Source organism: Pungitius pungitius, chromosome 1, assembly GCF_949316345.1.
Source record: "Pungitius pungitius chromosome 1, fPunPun2.1, whole genome shotgun sequence".
Lineage (NCBI taxonomy): Eukaryota > Metazoa > Chordata > Actinopteri > Perciformes > Gasterosteidae > Pungitius > Pungitius pungitius.
This window is the reverse complement of record NC_084900.1, coordinates 21,600,250-21,614,935: the sequence shown is the minus strand read 5'-3', so window position 1 is coordinate 21,614,935 and position 14,686 is coordinate 21,600,250. Positions and strand designations below refer to the sequence as shown.

At 42.9% G+C, this 14,686-nt stretch overlaps 1 protein-coding gene across 4 annotated transcripts in view; it reads right to left on the bottom strand.

Moving 5' to 3' along the window:
- tns2a (tensin 2a) overlaps window positions 1-2,523 on the bottom strand; it is a 43,860-nt gene extending 41,337 nt beyond the window's left edge. For all 4 annotated transcript variants that reach the window (XM_037478153.2, XM_062563144.1, XM_062563140.1 and 1 more), the window contains exon 1: window positions 1,823-2,523. In XM_037478153.2, the coding sequence (XP_037334050.2) occupies window positions 1,823-1,951 (129 nt within the window). In that variant the 5' untranslated portion in view covers window positions 1,952-2,523. The remainder of the gene's footprint in view (window positions 1-1,822) is intronic.
- Window positions 2,524-14,686: the final 12,163 nt, after the last annotated feature.

Sequence of the window (14,686 nt, the reverse complement as noted above, 5' to 3'; positions counted from 1 at the left end):
AAATACTCCAGTGTGCCTGCTCATCTGATAACAACGGGAGCATTGTCCGAGGTGTTGGGCTACTGAAGCGTCATTGCTCCACCCTCTGTGGGAACGCAAGAAAATGTATGGAGTACAAAATAGCTTTGTGGATAACCTCCTTTCGACCCATCTGGACCTGCATCAAGTGACATCACTCAAGGCAATTTATCAGTTTCAACAACTCAAAGAAAAATATACCCATTGGTCTTATCATTTTGAACCAAAACAGCATTTCATAAATGTAACACTAGTATTAGATCATTCCAGTCAATACAGTGCGTAAAGCAGACAAACTAATATACATTGTGACTAAAAAGGTGTAGGCAGAAGCGTAATGCTTATGAATTCATAAATTCTTATCAATCACCTAAGTTAGCCCTGAGAAGATTTGATATACGAGAAAACAAATACATTTCAAATGAGCACAATGCCTCGTGGTTCATGTTGGGGAAGATTCTTGGAGGATTACTAGCAAAATAGATCATGTTTTGTTTTATAATAATTAGGGCTGTCAAAAATAGCGCGTTAACGGCGTTAATTAGCTGTTTGTTGTTAATTACGTCAATTTTTTTGACGCATTTCACGCATGCGCAGTGTGACAAATTATTCAGGTCCGGAAAGAACCTCTTCTTCTAGGGAATGCACTTCATCCTATACAACACATTACTGCCACCTGCAGGCATATGTCAGGCCGTCAGGTTCAGCAAGTCGTTTGCGCCAGAGACCCGCCCCCCCCCCCCCCCTCCCTCCCCGGTTCTCGCGCAGCCGAACAGAGAAGAAAAAAAGCTCCGCCCAGCAGAGCAAGAGCAGCGCTGAGATAGAGGAAAGACCATCGGAGAGACCCGTAATATTGTTCTGAAACATGCGGAGGAAGAGAAGCCAATGCGACCTAAATCCTCCCAGGTATGGGGATATTTCACACTGAAATGGGGGCTGCTAGCGGATTTTTTTGCAGCGCCAGTCGTTCTAATCGCCGCGCTCGACTTCAAGGTGTAACCTTTATTATTGTTCGGTCTGAAACGGCGCGCCCAGTGACGGGTGGTGCAGCAATATTGTTGTTCGGGTGGAAATCGGGAGAAAGGTCGGTCCGGGAGATTTTCGGGAGGGGCTTTGAAACATCGGGAGGGTTGACATGTCTGGTCATGTCTGGTCATCGCAGGAGCACAAACTCACAGCAGAGTGGGATAAACTGCAGAGGCTCGAGACCCTTCTAGAGCCATGCAGGGAAATCAGTCTGTAACTTATCAAATAACATTGATTTGATTATTTTCTGGAATGAATTAAACCAAGTCAAATATCAAAAACATGTATTTATGTAAAAAATAATAATTATGATAATAATAATGATAATTATGTATCTGTGTCCTGTTATTTATCTTTAGTATGCATTTCAGAAAGAAAAAATGGTTAGGATTCAGGTGTGATTAATCATGATTAATCCACTGAAAATTCTGATTAATTTGATTAAAATTTTTAATCATTTGACACCCCTAATAATAATAATTGCTTTTGGTTTCACAGAGGACACAAACAGCGGATCAAAGTCCTGTGTTTGTTTACACCACATGACTTTGCATCACAGTGGCTTAATATACTGCGTCACTTAGTCTGAGCGAATGCAAACACAAGTGCACCAGTACTGGAAAACACATCTAAATACCCTCATATACCCTTTTGATCTACAAATGGCCCCCTGGGACATGTGAAGTCCAACAGCGCTGACCACACACTCCCATTCATAGTGAACGTGTTCATCCAGAATGCCATCACACACTCGGGTTAACACTCTGTGCACACTGACCTTCGTCAGCCTCATGCTGCCACTCTGGCTCCTCTCCAGACTCCTTCTCTTCAGGGACGAACTTCTGACCACCGCCACCGGTCGCACCTCGTGCTCCCCGCACCAGTCCGTACTCAGGACGCAGCCCATGTAGATGGACGGGTGTCCCGCACTGTGTACCCTTTCGTTTTCTCCTCCTCCTCTCGGTCTTCGAAGCTGGCTCCAGCTCCGCGGCAGCTGTTTTTGTCAGCTGGAAAGGAGGAGAGGAAGGTCCGTCCCCCTTTTCCTGGCTCTTGTTCAGCCCCGCTGCAGGGACCCGGGGAGGGATACACACTCTCGGTCACCCAGCCCCTTCTCTTCTTCTACACACACTTTGAAAAACACACTTTCCAACTGCGTCATGCTGCAGTCACATGTGGACATGTGGATTTTTCTAGCTCCATCCACCCCTCCTTCCCTCCAGGCGCTTTCTTTGTTTCACACACACTTAATTTCCCTACTTTACTATTTCTCTCTCTCCTTAGTTCTCCCCCCCCCCCAGCGTGACCCTCTGCTCGACAATGTCGCTCTCCTTCCCCTTCTCCGACTATGTCCTGGTCTCTCCCTCTCCTGTTGCTCCTCTGCCTCTCTCCCAGTCCTCCCATGCTGGTAACACGCCTTTCCTCCTCTCTCTCTCCTACTCTCTCTCTCTCTCTCTCTCTCTCCTTCCCCTACCTCTCTACTGGCGTTGCCTCACTCTTATATATAAAATAACCTCTCTCTGTTCCCACCCCCACCCACCTCTCCTCCTCAGCGGTTTCCTGTCCCCTGCGTCCCCCCCCCCCCCCACCAGACCCAGGCAGAGTCCCCTTTTAGCTTGGCCAACACATTGTTGGTATTGTCCAGAAAACAAATGGAGAGCGACCAAACAGTGAGGGCAGCTGTTGGGATGCTGGGCAGACCAGTGATTCAGAGCGAGCCGAGTCCTTCGCCGATTGTCTACGATACAGCGGCCATGACGACACAAGCTCTCTTGTCACCCCAGATTGCGCTCACCTCACGCGTTACAACGGACGCCAAGATGTTTGTACCAAGGAATTTCAGAGGCACCCTTGTCTCTTGTTTTGGATGATTTGTGCACGCGTAATGGAGAGCACAGAGCGACCCTGTGTTTGTTTGATATGGCTTGGTGTTAGAAACATTAGTCACTCAAGTTTTTTCTCCTGCGCCGGCCTCTTTGCTGTTGTTTATTTCTTTTCCCTAGAGTGGTTTTTGGCCGCCTCGCAGGGCCTGGACGAGTGACCCCTTAAAAGGCAAATTCTTGATCAGGCTCCAAAGGCCCCCACTTCGTTGTGTTTCTCCTGCTTTCCCCTCGGTCTCCCTCGTTGCCTCTCTTCCACAAGAAACTTGTGTTGTTATAGGCACTTTGCCCCAGACAGGCCTTCCAGGTGTCCTTCCTTTACCTCACATGCTTATATGTTTGTCCTGTTTGTATAACCTTCCATCCAACCCTCCCTCCCTCCTTCCCATCCCCCTCTGCCCCGCTTCTGTTTCTACCAAACCTCGTTCCCTCCGCTCAGGTTGACTGGAGTCTTGCCTTTTCTTTTGCCCCCCACCCCTCCATGTTTATGTCTTCCAAGTGAGGTCTCAGACATGAGCTCTAGCTACAGACAGTGTTTAGCCCTCCCCACTAGTTTTACACGTCATGAAATAAACTCCTTCAAATCCACTCATGTCGGGCAATGATCCTGCCGTTGCATCAGGAAAGTATATAAAAAAGACGCAAGAGCCATTATAGGCCTCCGTCTTATCCAAACTTAATTTGATTAGGAAATATGGTACTAGGACCAACTCTCTTTGGGCAATGATCTGACTGCATTCCGTTGCAGAATACTTGGCCCGACTAAGGAGCCTTGGCACAAACCAGATTCAGTCTGGATCAGTGGAGATTATGGAGAGATTTCTTGGAGTTTTATTTTTTATAGGGAAGAAAGGAGGGAGAGCAAGAATGTCAACTTGGAAGAAAAGTCCAAAGAGACAAGATAAAAAAAAACTTTTGAAATTGAGAACACAGAGCAGTGTCACAAAGCAGGTCCCATTTAACCCCATGTTACGAGTCATGAAGCACTGACACACACAAACATATCAGCATACACCCGCAATGAAAATCATGCGAAAGGTTTGCCTTTGAAGGTCGTTACATTTTATAAGATTTTCCCCAGGCGGCATTCTCCCGGTCTATAAAACAAAGCTGAAATGAACTCATCTGGTTGCAGCAATTGCAACTAACTTCATTTTATCACTGCGAATATGAGTTTAGGGTCTTCGTCTTTAGCTTAAAGACTTCTTCAGCATGAATTTAGCAAATTATGATCCAAGAGATCATTAAGTAGAGTATGCTTTATCTTGTGATTGACAGGATACTATTGCAGAGTTTGGTCTGGTCAGGGTCCATGGTTTGGTCATCCAACTTAAAGCCTTTCACTGTGTTTTTAATTAATACAAGTTACATTTTGTTTGCCCAAAAAATAAATGTTAATGTTTGCTTGTGTGGCGGGGCTTTAGGGGAAGATCACCAGCAACACAACCTGGGGGATTACACCTCAAGAAATACTGATTCAAGATTTAAACATTTAAGTACCCAAAGCACATAAGTCAAATAAGTCACTACAGATAAGGCAGAGACGTGTTTCTTGTAATTAAGAAAGCGTTTTTATTAGCGAACACAATAAAACCAAGGTAATCACGAATCACTAAAAAAAGGGTTTAAGATGATAAAATCCAGCAAAGTTGGTTCAGTACAGCAAAGGCAAGATCTAAACCTGAGGAAAACAAAAGAACGGTGCGCTAAAGAAAACATGATGCCACCAATTGGATGTTTGGATGGGGAGGAACCAGCCAGAAGGCTGCGTTCCCAACCCCACCACAATCAGAATTAGTTCCACCCTTTCCTGTCACTTCTGGTTCAAAAAATCAAGATGGCAATGGTCAAAAATCAAGATGGGATTGTAAAAAATTTAAATGACTTGTGGCAGCAGAGCCACAAAGTAAAAATATTGATGGACAAAAACTCATGTGACAATTGCCAAAAAGCAAGATGGCCAATAGAAAAAAAGCAAAAGGGCACCCCAAAATGCCAACATGCTGAACTTTATTCTTCAAAACTGCATCCCTCTGTGATTATGTCTACTTTAAGAGTATCTCTTTGTTACAGACTCATTTACTGGGTGGATCCCTCTCATCACCGTGCTGTTCTTTCAACCCTGTTGGATTGGCACAAGTGGATCTGCTTTTCTCGTCTAACGTCACACCCCTAAAGCAGGAAGCAAGAGAAGGGATTGCACAGACAAAAGAATAAAGAAATTGTTGTAATAGTTGTTGTCAGGAGATAACGCTACCCAAGCAGTCTTTGTCAGAGCATCTCTGACTGAAGATTTAACTCATGTTTATCTCTGATACTTTTCCCATGTTGTAAAATAGTTTTGTGGCGTGCCCACATTAACATCACATGATGCCAAACAACCCTATTGTACACTCTATTTTGCCCCTGTGCTCCGAGTGGATCAGTCTTGAACTACACTAGAACAACTTTAGGGTTGGTGTTGAATGTCACAGCAGCAACCTAATTTCTAATCTAACTTTTCAGGAATCATCTATTTAACCCAGAAGGATTTCACTTTTACTAAAAGGTGCGTGCACAGCATGGTTCGGTGTCGGGGGTTGGGGGGGGGGGGGGGGGGGGGGGGGGAGATGCTGCCTGGAGGAACGCTGTTGTCGGCCCCCCTCGAGTGCGACCCCCAGTGGACTTCCTAGAAATAGCAGCGACTTTTATAGAAATAGAAATGCAATAGATGCTTTGCTGATACAATTGTAGCATGAATTAAAATTAGGGCCGGGACTTTAGCGCGTTAATTGCGATTAATTAATTACAATGTGAATTAAGATGAATTAATTACACATAAAAAAAACGCATTACACATTTTTTACGCATTTTTACACTTTTTTTTGCACCGCGGAACGTTTTTCACTGGATGAGTTTCGGGGGGACCGATTATACTGGAGCACCAACTAGCGTTCATGACTTCAGACAACAAAGAACCACAGTGAACATGAACGAAGAAGCTGACGAGACCGTGTCGGGTGGCCCCGTGAATGGGAAATCTTATTATAATAAACACACGGATGGAAGCGTCGATAAGAGCCTGGTTGTGTGCAAGCTACGCAACAAGGAATTCACATCGAGCCTCAAGTATCACCTCAACGCAAAACAATTAGCAGCTAGCGTGGACGTTAGCCCCACTCCGGGTACAAGGACCCACACCCAACCCACACTGCACCAGATGACTGGTTTAAGGACCAGGGTAACTAAGACCATGTCTGAAAAAATAACTAATGTTCTGAATGTACTTGAAAGTATTGGTCTACTTAAAAAAACATAGTTTACAGAAGGTCTACTTACCTATAGGCTACCTGAATTTCTGAAAGTACTATATTTCTAAATATGCTATTGCTACACTTGAATTGGTTGAATAAAAATAAAAATCCATGTGAAAAAAATGACTTCTCACTGTTCTCAGGTCATATATTTGTTTGTATAATATATGCGATTAATTTTGATTAATTAATTACAAAGCCTCTAATTAATTAGATTAATATTTTTGAGTCCCGGCCCTAATTAAAATATTTCTATACCAAAGAAAAACACATTTTTTTCAATAATAGAAACTTGAAAGCTGTTTAATGGGTTTGTCTTGGAGTTTGTCGGACTTAATGCCGATCCATGGGTTATGATATCCTAGTAGTATCCAGTAATGCCCACCTGAACTAATTATCCAACACATGATCTTCCTTTGTGCTGTGGAAAAACCAGTGTCCCCCAAACTATACTGACTCCTTTTACATGAAAGCAGATAATAACTAGTGCAAAAACATTCATTCATTCAAGGAGAATTTAAAATAAGGACATTCCATTACTGTATAACATGTCAACAATGGTGCGGCGCATATGCCCTGAATCTTAACACATCTTATAGAAAAACAGTATCTTACTCCAACTTGTAGAAAATGAGAGCAACAACAAACTTTTTGCTTCTATGCTAATAGGTCAAAGACATTGGCCTTCTTCTTTGTGATTTACGTCAGATTCAACACAGGGCACTCAGCGACCATAAAGGTCGGAAAAAGAGCGTCCAGAACTTGAAAAAACAGAAGCAGTGTAAAAATAGTCTTCCACTAAACTGTAACTTACAGTAGAGTTCAGCTTGGTGACGCCAAAGTCCCTTAGCTGGCAGGAGGTTACTGCCTTCTTAAAGAACCTGTGAAGCTTTCAATTAGGCTGAGGCCCTGGTACCCACCGTCGGTTTGAACACAAAGAACTTGCTCCTCAAATAAACTTGCATCGGTTTCATGCTGAACCTGAATGCCCAACATAAAGACACTGCAGCCTTCAATGACTGTAGGTGGTTAGCCTTGGAGAGCAGAATGGTTTTCACATCAAACAAGCACAAGCCCAACTGGTGTGACACAGCAGCGTAGTCTCTTGGTGAACACTATCAATAATAAGCCAATTTTATGTCACTTAAAGTGAGGGTCTCAATGGTTACAATGGATAATGCGCTCAGTCCCATCCATTAGATCATTGTTTTACGTATAAGCATTCTGATTAGACAGCCCAAGTGAAGAGAACACGCTCCCATTCCTGACTACAGAACGTTTCTGTATGCAAAGAGCAACGCCGTGTGGTAGAAAGTTGTCTCTGCTTCACACAGCAGCGCTGGGCTGTAACCCTTGACATAGTAGACACCAGCCCAAGAGTTCAACTTTTCAGATTTGAGAAACAACTGGGCTGTACTGTATGAACAGCACTCAGATGACGGAAACTTGCTTTGTAATAGACCACCGACATCAGGATTCAGGAATCGTTTATTGCCATAGTATATGTAAGATATACATGGAATTTGACTTGGCGGTTGGTGCATGACGGCAGACAGTGTGACAATGGACCGCAGACAACGCAGTGCAGGAATAAGATAAAAATATAATTGAATATAGTGGAATATATGCTATGGGTTAGTAAGCTAAGGCTATGGGTTAGTTAAGTTGAGAAATAAAAAATATAAAAATAAAGATAAAGTGCACAAGCTAACAGAAAGTTGTCCCAAGTTGTTCATGTTATTTGTTATTATTTTGTAGTTTTCATGTCTCTCGAATCCCTGGGGTAACTTCACTTCCTGCCTTGTCCTGTCTTCCCCTGTGATTGTCTGCAGTGTCCATGATTGTTTCCACCTGTGTCCAATCACCTGCACCTCCCCTGTTCATTTAAGCCCTGTCAGTCTCTCTCCCTTGTGGCGTCATTACATGTTGTAGGAATGTTGGAGAGTCGTGTTTATTTTTATTTCTAATTTTATTTCTCAACTTACTAACCCATAGCTTTAGCATACTAACCCATAACATATATTTTATTATACTTTTATTTTATTTTTATCTTATTGCTGCACTACGTTGTCATTATTGTATTGTCTTCCGTCATGCACCAAACGCCAAGTCAATTTCCATTTATGTCTAACATACATAATCATAACATAATGGCAATAAACGTTTCCTGATTCCTGATTCCTGATTTTGTTTCCTTGATATCCATTCCTTGAATTTTGGATTCATTTAAAGGTCACTTTTCACCTTGAAACTCTACATCTGGGTCCTGCTTCTGCCCACACACGCCCCTTGTGACAAAAGTTACAAGTGAAAGTGGCAAAGTGAATGTACATGGAGTGAGAGTCAGTCAGGGGGGGCCCCGGGCTCTGAGCCTGACTGCCGAAGGGAAGAAACTGTTAGTATGGCGGGAGGTCTTGGTCCTGATGGACCTCAGCCTCCTGCCAGATGGAAGGGGCACAAAAAAGTATGGTTTATTATTCATGGTATGTCCATATGAATCATTCCCCATATACAGGGCGTTGCAGAATGTAAACCATATTCACTCTGTCTTCATTAGATTGAATGACTTGTTTCAGACGTATCACATGGGATCAAATTAGTGTGAACTCACAGCAGATACTAGAAGAATGTGAGCTCCACCATGGCATGTATTTAATTCAAATCTTCTGAGTTTAATAGTAGGCTGAGTATTGAGCATCTGATTCTAGAACGTCGACATCATAATATAATTTAGAACTTGCTGTTGTATTCTGTTCTGCTCTTTTTAAAACTCACACAATTTCACATTGCAGCCGCAGACTGAAAGACATGTTTTTATTCACAATATCTCTTAAATATATAAGTTCTGCTTCTGACATCTGACAAAAGAATAAAGCTACCCTTCACACATTCTTATGCTATTTGCCATTGCCAGATATAGGAGATACTAGTCCCATTATTTAATCATGTCCAGCTCATATCATATCCCATATAATATTTAAACTGATCGGTTCTTGGTTATAATTATCTTTTTTAATGCCTCGGTTACTCACCTTCTAAATTCCACACGGCCAGTGTAAACACTTGGATGAGAGTATGTAGCGATTTGTTTTTATCTGGCTAAGAGTCAGTGTGAATGGGGGTCCTCCACCTCCAGGCGGACTCCACCAGAGACGGGCCCCATCAGGACGGACTGCTGACTGGGGGGGATGAGCGGAGAGGATCCAGTGCAGATGGACACAGAATGCTCGGATGTCTTTCCTCCGCCTGGTGTCGGTCGGATGGGTCAGTGATCTTTGTGCTGGAAGTTCTTGTCCTGCAGCAGTCCAAACACAACATAATCCCTTACATTGGGTTCATGGTGGTTTACTTGGTGCACTTTTAAACCATTCTGTATCCACAATAAAATCACTGAAACTGGGTATACTTATAAGAAGAAAATAATACATAATATTAGAATAGAAACGTGTGTATTACTTAGCAACATCACAGTGTAGTTTATCTTTAAGCCCAACAGAGGGCAATCCATGACAACAAATGGACTCTATTTAGAAGAAAACCGGGACCTGTCGTAGTGTGATTAAAAGTCATAGCATAGTATGCAATAAAAAAAGTTATATGAATAAATAAACAAGACATTGAAATTAAATATAAATAAATGATGTAATGGTATGGTATCGGTTAGTACAGTAGGTCACAAACATTTGGTCCCATAGTAGCTCCACTTCCATGCACTGTCACACTAAATTACCTCCATCTGCAGTTCAATTAACAATTTCTTCGATTTATTCTTTGCTGATTCTTTTATTTTTATCTAACTATTATTACTACTACTACTATAACTATTTTATATAATTGAATGAATAATAGTTTGACTATCAGCAGATTCATTGAGAATGAATTATCAGTAACAGCACTGGGAAAACCCCATACGAGGCATGATGGTATTTTACAATTACAGATTTCAAATCAGGAAGTGATGGGGTTGGTTTTTTTATTAACTACTGATTAGTTCAGCACATTTTGTTCTCAACAACCTACACTCTCCTACACACCATGCATTCTGGGAGCGTACAGTAACACTGGAATCTCGTGGTCAAATTCAACAAAATATAAATCCATTCCTCTAGTGACACATCACCAGTGAGCAGTGCAGGACAAGAAATAAGAAGAATGTCGGTTCTTGTCGAATATTTTCTTTCCTGCCGGTCATCAAAAAAACGAATCCTGAAACTCCAAAACAGTTGAGGCGTTGCTTTGACAACAGTGACTCCCCCACACATTCCTGCAGTAGCTGCTGGACTACTGTAGAAAGTCGGTTATGGTTTTCCTTAATGTACCACCAAGGACGAATACTGGTCTTTTGTTGTGTTTTCACCCCTGGACATGGCCAATAATAAACCAGCAAAAAAAGAAAGGATGTATTTCATTTGAAAAAAAGTTGTTACTTTACTAATAAAGAAACCCATTATTCACCCAGCTACCAAGTGACATTTTGTCACGTGGAGCACTTCCCATTCATTTTTTCATCGTCATGGCAACACTCAAAAACATAAACGCACACCAGAGTTACCCGTCAGGAACAGGAAATAAGCTGCATTATTAGTGTAAATGAAACGAGGGGGGAGGGGGGGTAGAGGGAGAGCTTTAATAATAATACAGACGAGATTGCATTTTAATAGATTTTAAATGTATTAATTAGCCTGACAAGGATACAGCCTATGCTGCACACAGGGCGACTTTTATCAAGTGTGATTGCTCTATAAACACTGGACTTTGGACCAATTCCTGCGTGTGAAGCCTTCCTTTGTCGGTGTGATAAAAGAAACTTTATCCATGCTGCAATGACTAAAGAGTCAGTCACGCGTTGGCGTTCTAACCCTCTGTACACAGCGAAGCTCTTTAAAGAGACCCCCGACCCCCCCCCCCCCCCACACACACACATGTGGCGGTTTCGCTGATCCCAAGATTTCCATTAATTACAGGGATCATCTTTTTTTTTTCTCTTCCCGTCTAATCTGCCAGGAAAAAAAAAGAAAACACACAGAGCTGGGAAAAAAATAAATGATGGCACTATAATTAGAACATGTGTTTGTGTGTGTGTGTGTCTTTGTGGGGGCACTGTGTACTTTCTTGTGTGGAAAAGTTTCCCATAGTGGTTTTGACTCAGTCATTCTTTCCCATTTGCTTTTTTAAAATATTTTCCCAGAAGTCAGCTTCAGCAGAGGCCATTCCTGCTTTAATATGCTCCCATAAACTCATGGAGATCAACGCACACTAAACCAAATACAAAAGGCAACATTAAGGGAATACTGGGGCTATTGACAAAACCCAAGTCACCGCCTCCTACTTCAAGTTTAGTCCGAGGCTTTCAACAGCAGCTTGTAGTAAATTAAACCAGGTGTGATGATGATGATGATGTGAATGTGCTGAGGTGGGTTGCTATCCTCCCACAATGCAGCCTGTGGTCTGTGTACTCCTGGTAAACACAACCAAGCTGCACTACTCGTTTAAAAAAACATTGTGATCATGTGATCACAGTCCATGTGAGAGAATTAGCTCCTAGTGATGAAGTAGCAAATATTTATCACCCCACTCAGTGTGCCTATCTCCTTGCAGCTTGCTGATTCGATTACCTTTATATGCAGATGCAGCAGACAGATGTTTGACTACGTGATATCTGTCCAGCAAGTGACAAGACAAAGTTAACCAGTGTCTAGGATGAAAGGAGTAATAGTTGCTGTTTTAGTTCAGGCATACCAGTATGTTTTAAATATGTTTGGTCAGTGACTTTTTTTCACGGTGTAAAAACCTGTTCTGAAAACTTCCCCCAATATTATTTAAAGTACTCATGACAGTTTAAAAAAACCCGTATCCACACTATTGAAAAGGCACGCCTCGGATTTTAATGCTGACACGGTATTGTGTGACCCGAGCGCTTTGGACCCCGAGACAAATTTAGTTAGTGCAATATCTTATCTTATCTTAACTAAGCACACGGAAAATAAAACTCCCTTGTGCAATGCCAATAAAGGAGGGATAGACCCGGTGACACAGACTCCAGATCACCTACAGCAGGGGTGTCAAACTCATTTCAGGTTCGGGCCAGATACTGCCGACTTCGACCGAACGCGGGCCACTGACAATTGGCGCGAACCGCTGACGGGGGGGTGGCGCTGACGAGGGCCGCTGGTCCGACCGACGGTTCGCTGACGCAGCGAACGTATGCACTCTAGTCGCGGACTGTTTACTCTGCGATCTCCTTAAACTGTCTCTGCTCTGCTCACTGAAGCAAAACAATACGTGGACAATAAATATCAGAACAGCGAGTGTAGTCACCTACTGCTGCTAACACATCCCGTCAGACCAGGATTATTTATTTATATCCGTTAATGAACTTTTCTCCTCTTGTTACCCTGGTAACCGCTGTCATTACAGACGGTTGCGTCGATTCTTACTGTGAAAATTTACGTACTTCCGGTTTAGCGGCTACGCTTCGTATTTTCATTTTATGGGAAAAACCCCAAAATGAATTAACGGAGTAAAAAGTTGTTGGTATGGTGTTTACGGTAAAAGTGCCGATAATACGGTACATAACGAAAGATAGATTTGATCATGCGGGCCAAAGATAATTCATTCTCGGGCCCGCGGGCCATGAGTTTGACACATGTGACCTACAGTGACCGTGTTCTTTTGCCTCCAAACGCCAGCGTGCTCTCGCTTTCATAAACTATGTTTCATGGAGGTCTCAGTTAAGACAACTAAATCACTTTAAGGTTACGGTCAGAGAGGGATTGTTACGGGTTGTCACAGGACACAAACTACGCTTCCCCGCACCAGCACAAAACGGGGGTCCCCCAGCACCGAATGGCGATGCCACAGCGATTGTGGCGCTCCTGGCAGAAGCGTCTCTTCAGATTCCTCAGCATGGAGACTCTTTGCTGAGCTTGAACTAAAGGCCTTTCAGGCATTTCAACCAAATGACCCCCCACCCCCGGAAACCTCCTGCTTTTTGGCTCGCAGTCTGTGTCCACGAAATGAAAGAACCACATTGTTTGATTCCTTTTTACAGAACAAATGAATCAGCCAAACTGGTCCATAGGTGTCTTGGGCTTGGCGTTTTGTTTGGAGGAATACAATACGGTCTTTATATTATTTGATTCGTTGAGTCAAGCTCAGTTAATTTAACACCCGAAGGGCGTCTGAGGCCATGATAGTAATCGTGTGATCACATTCACTACGTGTCAGCGTTTGAATGCACGTGTCGTCCTAACTCCACTTTGTAACGGGCAAGCAAACCCTGCTGATGTATCACCACATACAAATGATGGCGTCTTTAAGAAGTCAGCCTTTTACACTTAGGAATAATGCTTAGGCGTAAATTCAGTCAGGACGGCAGGCTGAACAACCGTCTCTCTCCCTGTGGTTACGCTGTCAACTGATCTCAATTGATAATATTTGACCATAATTCCACCATCTGTGCAGCATATTGAAGTCTTCCAGGTCCATCGGAAATTATCATCCCAGATAATATTTTTGGGACACATGGTGGAGGTGGCTGCTGTGACAGTGATATCTGACTGCGTCGGCGTATTGCTGAGTGGCCGCAGCGAGTCCCCGAAGAGATGACATCGTATAGGCCTGTTCGTCGTGCATCATCAGAGGCCGCTCAGGTGAAAGGCTCTACGTGGCACTGAGTCATTTAAATTAATTGCCGCCACATTTAGCTCCCTCACCTCTGGTCTTACACTCTCAACTTTCTGCTCTGCTTTTTTTTTCATAACAAACTTGGCAGGCAAAAGTGGGTCTCATGGAGGTCTGGCTCCTGGGTACATACTTTGTTTGCATGTTTGAAAGTGAATAAAGGCATGAATCGGAGAGAGGGGAAATTACTAGTCCCCTTCATGGCCCCGCATTTATTTGTCCTGATTAAACTCTAATTCCGTTTCTTACGGATTTACCTTAAAAAACAAATAACACATTTATTAGAGCAGTCAAGATAACATGGATTTACAGCTGCCATGTTGGTGGGTTAGATCACCTGTGGACACAGAGGTGGTGTGTGAAGCAAAGCTGTAGAGATTATAATATCACACTGTGATGCCATTCTGGGTTATACAAGCTGACATCACCACTTCGTAAAGATTTCTCAAACATTCTTGTATCGTTTCATTTAGCAATAAACTAACACTCTCTTTGAGACAAGTGTACGTCATGTGAAATGTTTTCTGTATCCTGTTGCCAGGAGACCAAGCTGACTTTTGTTTTCTGCAACCTCCTCGTGTTCCTGACGCGTCGGTTTGTAGTCGTCCAACATGAACAGAGCTTCTCCTCTGCTGTTTGGAGACAGAAGCCGGTGATCTCATCTTTCATTTGGGTCGACATTATCCAGCCTCCGGATTAGGTCCCACAGCTGTGTGTGTGTGTGTTTCTTTCGTTTAAACAAATGATTTTTTGTCTGAACAGTTCACGAGATAAAAGAAGAACTGTGAG